The 15,467-nt window shown below is 42.7% G+C and overlaps 2 protein-coding genes across 2 annotated transcripts; one reads left to right on the top strand and one right to left on the bottom strand.

The window, feature by feature from the left end:
- Positions 1 to 1,805: 1,805 nt before the first annotated feature.
- pgap2 (post-GPI attachment to proteins 2) lies at positions 1,806 to 7,225 on the bottom strand. The gene is made up of 6 exons (XM_030438346.1): positions 6,859 to 7,225; positions 5,822 to 5,990; positions 4,609 to 4,858; positions 4,420 to 4,526; positions 2,558 to 2,666; positions 1,806 to 2,480 (listed from the first exon to the last, which is right to left on the bottom strand). Exons 2-6 carry the CDS (start codon positions 5,987 to 5,989, stop codon positions 2,350 to 2,352), a joined length of 765 nt encoding a protein of 254 aa, XP_030294206.1. The 5' UTR covers position 5,990; positions 6,859 to 7,225; the 3' UTR covers positions 1,806 to 2,349.
- A 933-nt stretch (positions 7,226 to 8,158) lies between these two features.
- LOC115594499 (uncharacterized) lies at positions 8,159 to 10,492 on the top strand. The gene is made up of 4 exons (XM_030438604.1): positions 8,159 to 8,715; positions 9,119 to 9,324; positions 9,559 to 9,670; positions 10,176 to 10,492. Exons 1-4 carry the CDS (start codon positions 8,254 to 8,256, stop codon positions 10,380 to 10,382), a joined length of 987 nt encoding a protein of 328 aa, XP_030294464.1. The 5' UTR covers positions 8,159 to 8,253; the 3' UTR covers positions 10,383 to 10,492.
- Positions 10,493 to 15,467: the final 4,975 nt, after the last annotated feature.

The raw sequence follows: 15,467 nt of genomic DNA on the forward strand, positions 1-15,467 counted from the left end.
TCACAGGTGAGACACGATGAGGACACATCTGACACCTCATCACTCAGACCAGATTCTTATAGCGGTGTGTACGCGGATTAAAGGACCTGATCAGCTGACGTCCTCTGTCAAACAAGAAGAAGCCACAACAACAGTCAGATGGATTAAACACAGTCCGACTCCACTGTGATGTAAATTACATGTTTGTGCTCTGAACCTGCCGATGTCTGTTCAGCTGATCCAACCCCTGAACCAGGAACCTCAACATCACCAGACTACCTTAACAAATGTGTCAGTTTAGTGAGTTGTTGAGTTGGAGACACTTTATAAACTCTGTGAAACTCTGTCTCTGACTCATTCTGCAATATTTGGACCTTCTTGTTCATTCAGCAAATGTTTCTTTATATTTGTCCAAGTGATGGCTGTTCCCTGCTCTATGGATATATATAGAGCAGGGAAGTGAGATCCAATCACAGGTGTGAACTGACGACTCAGAGCGGTTCACTTATGATTGGACGGACGGTGACATCAGGTCTGATCACGGCCTGAAAGCTCAAAAGTTTTATCAGAAGACAAAAACTAATTTTGTCGAACCAAACGTTGATTCTCTGAGGCTCGGTGTAAACAGTGAATCTGAGATATAACTTGTAACTCCATTCAGATAAACGAGCTCAGTAAAAACGACTGGATTGCCTTTAAACTATCTCTGAACCTCTAAACTGGACCAGTCGGACTTTGTGAAGTCACTGTTTGTCTGCAGGATGTTTCAGGATGTCGTCTTTTCCTCTGGAGCGTCTCCTCGGAGGCAGCAGTCACTTCCTCTTCCTGTCCCTCGTCTCCTGCTGAGTCTTCACTCTTTCTGTTCTTGAGTTTGTTAAAACAGCATCAGCCGACCGGGTTCTGTCGCACGTTCACACAAACACGTCTGCAGGTGTTCTTGTCCATCACGTTTTACAGGGGATTTCTTTAAGTGGCGAATTTTAAATATTTTGTTGTCTTGGACGAGTCGAGCAGTAAACCTGAAGAAAACTCTGCATGGACAGAGCTGTTGAAAACAATCTGGCATGTCAGGACGTAACAATGAGCAGCGAACATGTGAGTCCAGTTTAGTGTTGACGAGCAGCAGAGTCAATAACCTCCTCTGTCTGTGGCACAGTCTCACCAGGATGCTGCTGCTCAACAGTGTCGACTCGAGGTGTCACAATTCTTCAAACCCACAGCTCGATTTCAACATTTTGTTTGTCAGCACTGATAAATGTGCCACTGTTAGACTGTTAGACATCCACATGTGGATCACAGGTTTTACGTCCTGACAAACTCTTCTTTAAAAATGCATTTTACATCAACTCGAGCTGAAGGCTTAAAATAATATCCATCAAAAATAAAAACAACAAACAGCTGCAGCGATTCAACAATAAACAACAAGAGAAATTCACTTTGTTACAGAGTTCGGTTTCTTGAGTCTGTCCAGAGTGAACCCTATTCACAAACAAATCAATAAAGGATCTCTGAAAGAATAATACTGGTGTGTGGGACGGGCTCACAGATCCTGTGACGCAGGCTGAGCGGCGCTGAAATGGAAAGTTTTAAGGAATTCCCAGCAGAGTTTCCTCCAGCAGCTCAGTAACGGTGAGCTAGCTGTGTCGTCTTTGAAGTGTTTTGTTTCCGTGTGGACGAGCACGAGTAGGTGGAGAGAACAAAAACACCAGCAGAGTCAGAGATCCTGCTTTAATAGAGGATCTCTGAAGCTCGATATGTTTCAGATTTCACCTCCCTTGATGAGGGAAAATAAAGGCTGCCGACGGTCAGACAACATCACACAACAATGTTTTTGAGACATAGTTTATTTATTCTTTAAAAGCTTTTTGGAGACAAACTTGTTCTCAACAAGTATGGATGGAACATGTTGCTCCATCTCTGCTGAAACCGAGTTTAAAAACTATTTTTTGGGTTGTTCTAAAACAGACAAGCAGTTTGAGAAATGCCTCCGACACTTAAAATCAGTCTTTGCACCGATCTGATGCCAAATAATATATTCTTTAGAAACATGGTCCTGCTACTTCCCAGCAGCTCAATACTATATAAAACAATAATAATATATTTTTTAATGCACTGCTATCGGTTCGGCACTAATTATCGGTACATCTCCACCATTTAAAACCGTGTAAACTCTCTGACGAGGCCGTCGGTCCAAACATGACGAGCAGGTCACAGGTGTTGTTGGAATGATCATCAGGCTTCAGCGTCAGTTCTCATGTAATGTTAACGAGGCTGCATGAGGCCTTCATGTGTGCACGTATGTGGCAGAGTTGGAACCAGTCTCCTGGCCTCTTTTCGCCTTTTTAAAGGGTCAACAGGTGAAGTTGCTGCTCAGTATCGTTTGTCCTCAGGAGGCGTCGCCACCATCACCTCTTTGCTCCCGAAGTCCCAGAAGGCAGTCATGTGGAAGGCCATGTTGGAGAAGACCACCAGGTATTCGAAGAAGGCGAACAAGGTGTAAACTGAAGGACGGAGAGACAGGAAGTGAATACAGAGGAGAGTGGTGGTGTGACACAGAGACGTGGACTCGGACACTCACCTCCCGCCTCACAGTATTTGTTGTGGCGTCTGAAGAAATAAGCAGCAGCCAGACAACAGCTGACGTTAAACAGGAAGAGACGCACCTTCCAACGATATGATGTCATTTCCTGAGACGGACAAACAGACAGAGCATTCAAATGTTTGAATTACAGAAAACTAACACAGAAGAGAGAAATATAGATGTTCAGAAACTGATGATCAGCTTTTTACTTGACATATGTTTTCAGTAAATCCATCAACAGTTCAGAGCTGCAACTAACGATTCATTTCCATTTTCAATTTATGTGCGGGAACCCTGAGATAATAAAATATTAATAAGAGGCGGTTCTCTTTTCCTGGAAGCTCAGCAGTCACATGATGAAAGAGGCCATGCAGAACTGTGGTTAAACTGCTGCCGTCACTCAGTGACACATTTGCTCTGCTGATACTGAAACAGGGAAGCACCAAAATAAAGTTCAGACACAAGTTAAATTTGGAACTTATTCATGTATTTCCTGCTCGTCAGGGAGAGCCGGAGTGCAGATTAACATCTGAAAACTCACCGAAAGAGCAGCGATCGACAGTTTTAATGACCTGCTGACGCATTTAACTTAATTTAAATAACGAACACATCTTTACCACCTCATGATCTTTATCTGGAACTCCTTGAACCTCTTCAAACTACCACAAGCACCTTCTGGAATATCAATTCAACATCCTCAATAAACTTTACAACCTCATTGGGACACAATTCATGTCTTCAATGACCTCCTGAAACCTTCCAGACTCTATAACCTCCTGAAAAACTATAAAATCCTCCTCAAGGAGCTTACAACCACTACTACCCCTTACAAAGGATATTAGTCCATGAAGCAAGTTTGAATCTCCAAAAGAACCCCTAGAATGTGCTCAAGCACTTCTATAAAGTCTTCAAGGTTCCCAAAACCTTTTTAGAGTCAGCTAATTCCTCCTTGAGTACTTTTAGAACCCCATAAACACCCCCAAACCTCCAGGACCACAGGATCCTCTCGCTGAACCCGTAGAATCTCTCATCAAGCACGCCTGGAACCTATAGAGGAATTACTGAGCTGTCTCCAAGTAGTCCATGATCCATTCAAGGACCACAAAATCTTTTAAAAAGGTCAATTATTGCCTCCTCGAGTACTTCCGACGACCCCAAAACCTCCTAAAGGACCACCTGATCCTCCTGAAGAACTGCAAGAACATCTTCAAAGCGTTCCCTGATCCACCACAAGAACCTCCGCTGAAAGATCCTGAAATTCTCCAGGACCATTAAGCTTATGTCTCCCCTGGAACCTTCTAAGGAACCTCTAGAATGTGCTCAAGCACATCTTGAATCTCTTCAAGGACCCACAAAACTTTTTAAGGTCAACTAATGTCTCCTTTACACGCAGTCCTTGAACCACCACAACTAAACTTACTAAATAATCCTTAAATCCTCCTGAAGGAAGACTTCAAGGACACTGATGGCCTCCTACAGGAACCACAACCTCCTCAAGCACCTCTGCAAACTCCTTGAAACCCTGGATTAGAAACCTGCTCTGTGTTGATGTTTTGTGGTGCAGCGCCCCCTGCAGGTCGACACTGACAACAGCAGCTGCAGTTCATCTGAGAACATCTCAGCAGGTTTGTGTGTCGACGAGTCGTCCAACAGATCACGTATGAAGAGATAAAGAATAATAAAGTATTCAGGTCACGTTCTCACGTATCTGTGTAAAAGAACAAGCTCCAGCTCTACTGTGTCAAACATCTGTGAGGGATGTTTGTGTTATTATATGTTTTTAATGACCTACTGGTTAATTACACAAGTAACAGACACACAGCTGAGAGAAAGGATGAAGCTCTGTTTGTTTTTTTCACCTCTGGGTTCACGTAGTGTCTCCTGATCACCTGCCACAGCCTGCAGGTAATGAGCATGTGCAGCAGCGAGCTCGCTATGAACACGATGAAACCGTTCTTATGAAGATCTGCAGGGACAAACAGCTTGTTAACACTCGTTTAAGATGGGAGACGTCGGTCAGCTCGTCTCTGACTGGCCGTTGAACTCACTGTAGGTTTCGGTGGACGACACGTATGTGAGCAGCAGCAGGCCGGTGTTTTCAGCGAGGCTGCAGAGGAGAGCCAGACCGCTCAGCACCAGCTCCGGCAGCCTGTTGGTGAAGCGGCCCCAGTAGAAGTTAAAGTAGGCGATGGCCACCAGGTAGCGCGGCGCGGAGTGTAAGCCAATGCAGCAGCGCCAGATGTAACGCTCCGGCACGCGGCTGATGGCGGCGCTGATGGACGGGAGGTAGTTTGAGACCTGGTTGAACACAAACAAAAACACAGACGTCTGTTTCCCCTTCTCGAACAACAAACAGAAATAATTCAAGTATTTCAACGTTTGTCCTCTTCTTGTGTAGAGTCTGATGTTCTCTCCTCTAAATTATTTCATCAGTCTCACATTCTAGTTCACGTCACCTCCAACAAGACTGTGAAATAGAAGAAAGCTTTGGATCTACAAACAACTCGCTGAAGCCACATGTCAGTCATTGTTGACTTGCTGAAAAACAAAACCGACGACATTAAATGAACAACAAAGTCTTTCACAAGCAAAATTCTGTAGTAAGTTTTTCCTTGAAGCTGAAATGTACATTTATTGAAAACCAACATCCTCGCAGAGGAGTCAACAGTCCTCATGTTGTTTCCTCCAGTAGAAGTTCAGATACTTTGTAAAAACAGACTCTGAGTGGAAACTCACCGTGAAATATGTTTGTTGTTGTAGTTATTTAAGTGTTTCCTGTTGTGTGAGGTGTTAAAGTTGTGGTGATAATAAAAACAGAAACAGACGGAGAAATGAGGACTTAAACTTCCAGCAAAGAGCTGAAAACAAGGGATGGACCGATTACTGAGGCCGATATTCAGCATTTTTCTGAAAAAATAAAAACATTTAAAGATGCTCCACTTTGGCTTAACTTATCTATCTATCTATCTATCTATCTATCTATCTATCTACCTATCTAGTTATCAAATAAATGCACTGGAGGAGAATATAAAGTAGCAGAAAATAGAAATACTAGAATAATGTACTTCAAAACTGTACTTACGAACAGAACCTAAATAGAGTGTACTGGTTGTTCTAAATTTTGACATTAAGACTTCAATTTTTACTACAAATGCTTATCAGCTCCAAATATCAGTTATTGGTCTCACTGATTACTAATGATTGGTATTGGCACAAACAAACCGACGTCGTGGTTTAGAACCAACATTTGTGACGACTTACATGACAGTGTGTGAATGTTGCGTCCTCGAAGTGGTACACGAGTGAGATGAAGAGGCAGGCGATGAGGCCCGTCAGAGGGAGCAGAACCGTCCCCACAGCGAAGCTGGTGAAAGGGAGCCGGATGAGGGGCCGGTCCCGGTCCAGGCTGCCGTACGGCCCCTGGAGCATCCTGGATAAAAACAGCAGAGGAGGACGGAGGAAGTCAAGATCACATGTTGGATCTCTACGACACAGCTGACAGAACGCTGGAGCAGCGGGATTCATTAGAACAGTTTCAATAGCGGTGTCGGTGTGATTAAAGCTCATAATTATAAACATTAGTCTGTACTTTTTCTGACTAATCAATGCACTGTTTATTCAGCTTGGAACACTATAGATATCTTTTATTACTGAATATCGACCAGCTATGTGATTCTTCACCTGAGAGGAACTGCTGTCACTGTAACTTAATTCTAACTTTAAATTATTACAGTGTGATTTCTCACCTGGCAGGTCCTCTCGAGTTTAGAGTGAAGGGAACCAGTGACAGACTTTAGTGTTATGTTTGTCTGTCATCATCTCTTTAAGCCCTTTTCTTCTTTTCCCTTTATTATAATTTAACAGTTACAGTTGCATTCCTGACAGACATAAAACTAGATATACACTCTAAAAACCTTTTTTAATCACCATTCCATTAGAATTCAATTTATACAGTAACAACTTATGATAATGATCAACTTTCATAAATGTAATCAATTTACTATAAGCAGTTCTAATACATACATTATATGTAAGCCAATTAGTGGATAACTTTAAAAGACATGAGTTGTGTACAAGTCAGCATTCATCTCTCCTAAAATGCCTGTGAACTCTAAAATTCCCAGAATTATAAATGGAGTTCGGCGTGCTGTTCTCCCTGTAGATCACCCATGTGTTACCTTTCCAGGTGCAGCAGTCTGGTGACGTTAGTTAATCTCCTGGACCTATCCGAACTCTCCATACAGTTTTATGCTAACAGTTAGCTTCGAACAGGAGCAGATATGACGCGACACACTCACCTTTACCGCTCTCCAGGTTGGCTCGACCAGGTGCTCCGCTTCACAGACATTTAAATAACCGACGTGTGCTCGTTCAGAGCTAATCCTGTTAGCTCGGGTTAGCTTCTCAGGCTACTCAGGGAGTTAACTACACATAGTTAGCTAACGTTCGCTGTAAAATACCGTCAAATGTCGCCTTAAACCCGTTAAACAGTTTTTAAACTGAGTGTGAAACTTCTCCACGGTTGTTCCGTTCACTTTCACGTCACTGACAGACTTTATTTCTGTTTCTTTCCTGTTAGTTTGGTGGTTTTTTGTCGGACTGGGCGGTGGACTCGATCCACTTCACCGGTATCAGGCGACTTCCGGCCAAAACATCCTTCACAATAAAGGTCTTCCTCCAAGAACAACAACAGTGATTCATGATAAATAAAAGCAAGAACACTCAATAAAAAACAACATGAACAGAAACACTACAATAACCATAAATATACACATTAATATCAATGCATTAATATATAAACGGGTCAATAAATGAAGCACTAAGTTTGCTTTTCAGGGAACATAGAGAAAGAAAGAAAGAAAGAAAGAAAGAAAGAAAGAAAGAAAGAAAGAAAGAAAGAAAAAGAATAATTGGCATACTATGACCCATTTATCAAAAACGACAGAAGACTTATGGGACAGAAAAAACAACAACAACAACAACAATAATAATAATGATAATGATAATGATAATAATAATAATAATCATTTACAGATACACAGATACAGATACCAAACTTAACTATTGGCACTGTATCTTATATTATCTTATATTTTATCTTGAAGTATTTCACATTACTGTATTGTTTTGGTGGCTTCAGTAACATTGTACATTACATTTTCATCATTTTACCAAGTTACTTGTGCGTAGATGAAATAAAATGCATTTAAATATGACAAAAGTGTACATATTACATAATTTAAGATAAATAGCAAGAAAAACATGAGACCAAGATAGGAAAAGACATGAAGATAAAACAGCTGTTGTTGTAAACTCATATGTGTCTGTTTGTTTAGGTGATGAACTTCACCATCTGATATCTACAGTGTAACATTATGTGACGGTGCCTCCATGATGACAGCACACATGGTCTGAATGTGCTGTCAAAGTGAGACACTGAAGTAGAGAAAGAAAAGGAAACCACAGAGACTGACATGTGAAAGCGAACCTTTGGCCCGCTGCTGCACTTCTGTCATCTCAGGCGGAAGGCCCGCCAAAGTAAAACATGAAGTGGGTGTGGTTTATCATGTGGTCACATGCTCAACTGCTGTGCGAGATCAGAGAACACACTCCTCTTGAAAGCAGAGGACAGTGAGCAGATTGTTAAGTGCAGGAGAGGACTTTTAATCTGTCTTTTTAACCAACATCTGATCATGAACACACAAAGCAACAGGAGAGGGTTTGATCAACATGTGTTTGAAAGTCGACACTTGAGGCTGAATGACTTGAGAGAGGAAGCTCGAGACTTGAGGAACATATACCTCCCAAATGACTTCGACAATGCGTGTCCCCGGCCAGAGTTTCATGTGACTCATCTGAAACACGACACAGACAGAGATGGATTATGTGGAATCTGGAGGGACAACGGCTTCAAGAACCCACATGGAGGCTCTCTGGTGTGGTGGAGTCTGGCTGTGAAGCCTGATGACATCACATCAGCTGAGAGGAGGCTCCTGGAGACGACCTACCCCGACCGGACGCAGGAGCAGGTCCAGATGCAGCAGAGCTTCCTGGAGAAGTTTGCCACCTCCCCGGCCTTCTCTGAGCGCTCCAGGCTGGGCTCGTACCGCTTCACCTTCCCCTTGGAGGAGGTGCTGGAGGCCTACAGCCAGCAGGTACTGAGGGCTGAGAAAGAGCTGAGAGAGAAGTTAACTTTTGTCAGCTGATCGATCAGCTGAGTGAAGTGTGTATCAGAGTAAATCCACTGTTTTCCACTGGTATCTTTGTGTTAACTGTCTCATCTGGATGTGGGAAGTGACATGAAAGGATTGCATAAATAAAAGGTATTTGTGATCAGCTTCTAAAAAGTCTTCAACCGTGAAAACTGTTGCTTCATTAGAATTCATTCCACTTTCCACGTCTCCAGGAACAAAACATCCAGGTCACACTAGTCAGAATTTGTCATCTAATTGTGAAAACTGGTGAAAACCAACAGTGTGTTGTTTTGTGACATTAACAGGGAGCTTGATGAATGTATTTGTGAGGACTCTTCCACTAAAACCTCTTTTACTGTTCCAGTTTTGCTCCGGCGCTCAGCCCGTCATGCGGGTCTTCAAGACCATCCTGTACAAAAAGAAAGTGATGTACGTGGTGCTGGTCCACAGTCCAGTTAGTAATGAGCTGTTGTCAGACCGTCCTCTGCTGACTGATGATCCAAACTCTGTCTGCTCCTACAGAGATGGCTGCTTCATCTGGAGGCCTGAGTCCATGTGTGGGACACACAAGTGAGAAATACGTTTAAAATGTCCTCTTGAGAAAGAACAAGAGAACCAATGTCATGACATCACTTCCTGTAAACTTTGAAATAATTCGGTTGTCTCTGTAGTGACAATGTACTCATAATAGTGTCATAAACATGTCAACAGTGTTTGTGTAATTACTCTCACTGCCAGGAGGGGGAGATAACATCTCCAGTCTGTGATTCAGTTTACTTTTCTTCATCTCCGTTGCTTCTTCAGATACAGGTTGGTCCGGAGACCTGGGGCAGCATGGACGGTGGAGGAGGTGGCGCCTCGTCTCAGGTTTTGTGTCTGGGATCAGGTCGCTGTCGCCCTGCATGTGGACAGACAGGTACCTCCACTGCTCACTCTTCTCTTCACAGACGGCCACATCATGCGTCTGCCTCCGCTCACCCTGGAATAGTTCCTCATCTATAAATGACCTAACTCTGCTGCTGTCACTCCTCCGGTCTTGTACCCTAAAATTGACCAAATGGTGTCTCTGTCATTCTATGGAAATGTCTACGTTAAGAAATCTCCAACCATCTGGCATGAGGGTCAAACTCAGTTCAGCACCCTGAAGTGGCCTCGTCTTCTAGCTAACCTTGAACATTCACACAGCTGAACGATGACTCCGGGACTCCTGTCAACCCAACATTCCTTAACTCACGAAAGAGACGAGAAACAACTGGTCACAGTTAACTTATAGCTCTGAATGTGTCGGCGTCCAGATACCTCACACGGTTATCTAACAATGACAATCTCAGTTAGCATTTAGCGTGGCTGCTAACATCTTTCATTCAGAGACCCTGCAGCTGTTCTGCTCTTCATCTTCTTCTTCTCTTTTTCTGTTTTAGGTGCTGAACTTCGATTCCTACCGACTGAGACAGAACCTCAAGTACTGTGAAAGAGCAGAACGTTTAATTGTAGCTCATAACCAGATTGATGAATACCCACATGCTGAACAGATAGTTCAGATACTGTGGCCCAACTATCCCTCACCACTGGAGAGAGCTGAGGAACCAGGAGGGACTCAACATAATGACTCCTTTATGGAACATTAAAGGGATATTCCGGTGTAAGTTTAATCCATGGTCTAAATCACTGTGAAACTGTGTTAGACTCCCTCTCGAGAGATCAAGTTAGCAGACCGCTAATTTACGGAGTTTTATCAACCTCAGAAACGACCGCACGACAACAATACACTGCAGTAAATGGATCCAAATATAAACCGCCACCAAAAAGCCACAAATAATGCTCAGAACAGCACCAAACTTCAGCAACAGTACAAATAGGGTCTCAGCACATAGTCCGGGGCATCTAACCTCCGCTAGCTTAGCTGGATTTCTACTGAAAAGCTGACTAAATGTACCACTCTTCTGCAGCAGCTTCCTGTTGACGGGAAGTCCCGACGAGTCGATTACCGAGTGCAGTAGAGTTCCGCGGCTCATGGATGAAAATGTATGATTATGACTCCATGGAAAAGCAATCAAAGTTCATATGTGTCTTACCTGCCAGTTTATAACAGTTATTATCGAGAGCGGACAGGGAAAAGAACGGAATTGAGCATTTCTAACCGCACTCGGTAATCGTCGCGTCGGGACTTCCCCGACCCGGAAGCTGATGGAGGAGAGTTGAAATCTGTTTTTAGCTTCACAACAGAAATCCAGCTAAGCTAGCGGAGGTTAGATGCCCCGGACTATGTGCTGAGACCCTATTTGTACTGTTGCTGAAGTTTGGTGCTGTTCTGAGCATTATTTGTGGCTTTTTGGTGGCGGTTTATATTTGGATCCATTTACTGCAGTGTATTGTTGTCGTGCGGTCGTTTCTGAGGTTGATAAAACTCCGTAAATTAGCGGTCTGCTAACTTGATCTCTCGAGAGGGAGTCTCACGGTGATTTAGACCATGGATTAAACTTACACCGGAATATCCCTTTAACTGGCGATACAGTTAACTGAATGGAACAACTGCTTATGAGATCAAAAAACACTTGGTTAGAGTTGTGAAAACATCATGTTTTGGCTTAAAATACCTGGTACAAGGCTGGAAAATGTCCCACCTTATTGGAAACATCCAGTGGTTTCATACTTACAAAGGCTAAAACTCCGTCTTGAACAGTGGTCTCTCGCTTGTTGGTCTCCTTTTCGAGCTGTCAGGCATTAAAGGTTTTTGCTCAGGGAAATGTCCTGATGTCGCCTTAAAAATATACATTGGATTCATGCTTACAAATGTTGGAACGTTATCTTGAGCAGTGGTCTCTCGCTTGATAGTTGTCTTGCCTGGAAAATGTTTTCAGGCTTACAAATGTTGAATAAAATGTCCTCTTTGGTTGTCACTAACACGGTAGGGAAATGTCCTGATGTTAAAACTATTCAATGGTTTCATGCTTAATGTTGAGATGCTGTTTCAAACGGTGGTCTCATGCTCGTGAGACGTCTCGCCTGGCTGTCATGGCACCACTGTTCCCCCCGCCTACTGACATGAACGCCAGCTGATGTTGATGAGGAACATTTGAAATGCATAAATGAAATGTAACTGTTGTTTGCAGAAACGAAACAATGCTCAGTTTGTGGTGATTCTTCTCTATTTATTACATTTCCTTTAACACTGATTTTATTGTGAATGTTTTATCACTTAATTTGTCTGTTATTTGTCTATTTGTTGTTTTAACCTGTTTCGACTTCTTCTTGATGAAAAGGAGGAAATGTGTTGTAGAAGTATAGCGGTATCACAGAAGAACATTTCCAGTTTCTCTTCCTGCTCTCAACAAACTTTTGAACCCTGTACAGAAGTCACTCAGACATCATGAGTAAACAACGCTGAAAAGAAGTTTATTCTGCTCAGTGGACAACAACTAAAATAAGATGTTAAGGAATACATTTTAATGCATTTATGCCTCACTCATCTAATTCCTTAAGCACTGTGAGTCGGAACAGGAAGAAATAATTGTGTTAATCTGTGGTGAAGGTTTATTTGGGGCTCTTTGGCAGCTTCAGCGATTCTACACTTTGAATAGAAGTGATTAAATGATGTTTGAGAAAAGCCCAAAGCCAATTTTCTAGGCCTCTGCTCGAAAATTGCATATCCATGATAAAATGAGTACATCTCTGCAACCACAAGGTTTATTTGAATACTTTTGGTGTCATGGGAAAGGGAACACTTTGAGGATTTGTTGAGATGGGTAATTATCAGTATATGTGTTACTGGTGAATAGTAAATGAAGATGGCACACAGCAAAAATTCAATAACTTTTAGTCTCGCCTAAAATAAAAGCACTTTCAGGGTGTGTATTCCTTAGAAATATTGCTGCCAAAGCTCAAATTATAGTACAATATGTTAACATTGTCTCTGCAAAGGTTGATTTTGATCAAGTGCAGCAGAACAAAATTAGAGAGGTTTTAGCACAGATATCTGAGGCGAAGTGTCCAAAATGATCACACAAAGCAATTGCATCTTGAATCCAAATGGACCAGATTTACTTGTATCACAATGCAAACATTTCTGTAACAGTAAAATAATATAGTTTTCATAAAAGTCCAAAGCAAGAACTTGTGTACTATTGTGTAAATGTGAACTATAACACACAGCACACAAAAAGTATTATTATAACTATTTACACTATTATTTACATCAGGAGTGTCATAGTGTCTGGTGCAGTGTTTTTCAACCCTGTTCCTCGGGGAACACTGTCCTGCATGTTTTAGATGTTTCCTGCTCCAACACACCTGATTGAAATTATCGGCCAATCATCAAGCTCTGCAGCAGCCTGACGAGGAGACATTCATTCTAATCAGGTGTGTTTGAGCAGGAAACATCTAAAACATGCAGGACAGTGTTCCCCGAGGAACAGGGTTGAAAAACACGGATCTAGTGTACTAGGGTCCATCATGCCAAAGCTGAAAGCAGTTTTTGGTGGATGTGAGGCAGAGAGGAACGTTAAACTTCCTACATACACTGCTGTTTTTATTCTGGCTTGTCCAGCATCTTGGCATCTCTTGCAATGCTTCCTGGTCCTAGAACCATCGTTACTGTAGAATACAGGCATGCAGGTGTTAGGAGTGGGAGGTGGGGATTCTGGTGCTTCTTCAGCTGGTGCTGAGCTTTCAGCCAGTTCCAGCAGTTCTTTAGCCAACTTCTCCTGAAAAGTCTTGTGCGTCAGGGGCTTTGTCATGGAGGGGTCATGTCTGAGTTTGACCAGCTCCTTGTGCAAAAGATAGCTGTTAACAACAGCAATGTCCACAAAGTGAAAAAAAAAGTCTTGTACCACTTCATCGTTTTGTGGCGGACACTGTAAAAGCTGATCAGTGCATCGGATAAATCCACACCTCCCATATGCTGATTGTAGTCGACAATACAGTCTGGAACAGGTATGGCTTTGTTTATCCATGCACCAGCCTCCTTTACCTTTCTTTTGACTGTTTGATTATTGTATGCCTTATGAAGGGTGGAGCACATTGAGACCTGTCTTGAGTCCATCCATTTGACAAACAAGAGTTTGCCGTCCCTGATCCAGCGTAGATCCCCCCTCTCAGCCGTTTTTGGTAGGTCATTGTTCTGGGTTTGTGGGAACCCACTTTGTTTGGTTCTTATTGTCCCACAACAGCTAATGTTTTTTTTATGTAAATCTGTGAAGAGAGCGGGGCTCGTGTAAAAGTTGTCGGTGTACAACTTATATCCACTCCCGAGTACAGAAAACGGCAGAAGATCCATCATTGAGGAATAACTCAAACTTCGGCCTGAGCTGGTCTCTGATTTGCCCTTGTACACAAAGAAATTGCATGTGTAGCCTGTTGAGGAATCAGCTAAGACAAACACTTTGTAACCCCATTTGGTTGGTTTGGCCTTCATATATTGTTTAATGCTGATACGGGCTTTGCTGCCGACCGTACGTTCGTCGATGGACAGATTCTGATAAGGGTGGAAAAAGGATTTGCAGGCATTCACCATCTCTGAATAGAGAGGCTTTATTTTGAAAAGTCTGTCATACTCAGGGGTGTCCTTTTTTTGTCATTTTCTTCGTCTTCGTTAGGATCACTGAGATGAAGTGACCACAAAATTGCTTCAAATCGATTCCTTGACATTTTTTCACTGGGGAAGGGGAAGTTATATGGCCACGTCTTCTTCCAATAATCTGACCTATGGTGCACCGTCACCAGGCCAGTGAAGAGGATAATCGATAAAAATATGTAGAAGTCCTTTACTGTGAGAACTTCCCATTTGAAGGACTTTCCAGCCTGCTTGCGTTTGGCAGCATTGGCATTTGTGTTTTGAATGAGTCTATTCACAACAGACGCAGAGAAAAAAGTCGGAACAGGTCTATGTGAGACTACGCTCTGGTGGTGTCAAACGTTGGTCCAGGGGTCCTGGATGGTCTGAACCTCAGAGGATCAGGATCAATGTCCTCCTCATCTATATTATGCCATCCGTCTTCCTCCTCATCTTTAATCCGCCATCCGTCTTCCTCCTTGCTTTTTATTGGTGTGGACCTCCTTTTCAAATGCAAAAGAAAAACAAATATATTCATTCATGACATTGCAATAACATGTAAACACAGGAAACTCAGAAACAGGATAAAAAGAAACACACACTGTACTGGGGAAATAAACACGCACACACAAAACTAAATGCATTGAGTGAATGGAGGGAGAGCCGTCCCTTGAGGACAGAAGCCCTCCGTCCTCCCCTGGTGTTGGCAACTTGGCGACTTTCTCGCAAGATTTAGCGACTTTTCAGACCCTCTTAGCGACTTTATTTCTAAAAAGCGACCAGCGACAAATTTAGCGACTTATTCAGATCATCAGGGGAAATGCGAGAAATATATTATATCGTAATTCACATGCTGCTCAGAGTCATCGCAGTCCAGGATGAGACCGGATAGCTGCCTTATTAATGCCTTATTTCAGCCAGTTATTCTTTCTTAAAAATATTTTGATCTTCCTCTTGCCTCTCAAAAATAGAGGAAGAGCAACCTTCTCTGTCTCTATGGACCAGCCTGCTCTGAATGTGCTATTGCAGTGGTGTCAAAGGGATCCAGTAAAGGGCCACTGTGGCTGCAGGTTTTCATTCCAACCAAGCATGTGCTCTTGCTTTGTTGGAATGAAAACCTGCAGCCACAGAGACCCTTTACTGGATCAGTTTGACCCCACTG

The sequence above is a fragment of the Sparus aurata genome, chromosome 13 (assembly GCF_900880675.1).
Source record: "Sparus aurata chromosome 13, fSpaAur1.1, whole genome shotgun sequence".
In the NCBI taxonomy this organism is placed as follows: domain Eukaryota; kingdom Metazoa; phylum Chordata; class Actinopteri; order Spariformes; family Sparidae; genus Sparus; species Sparus aurata.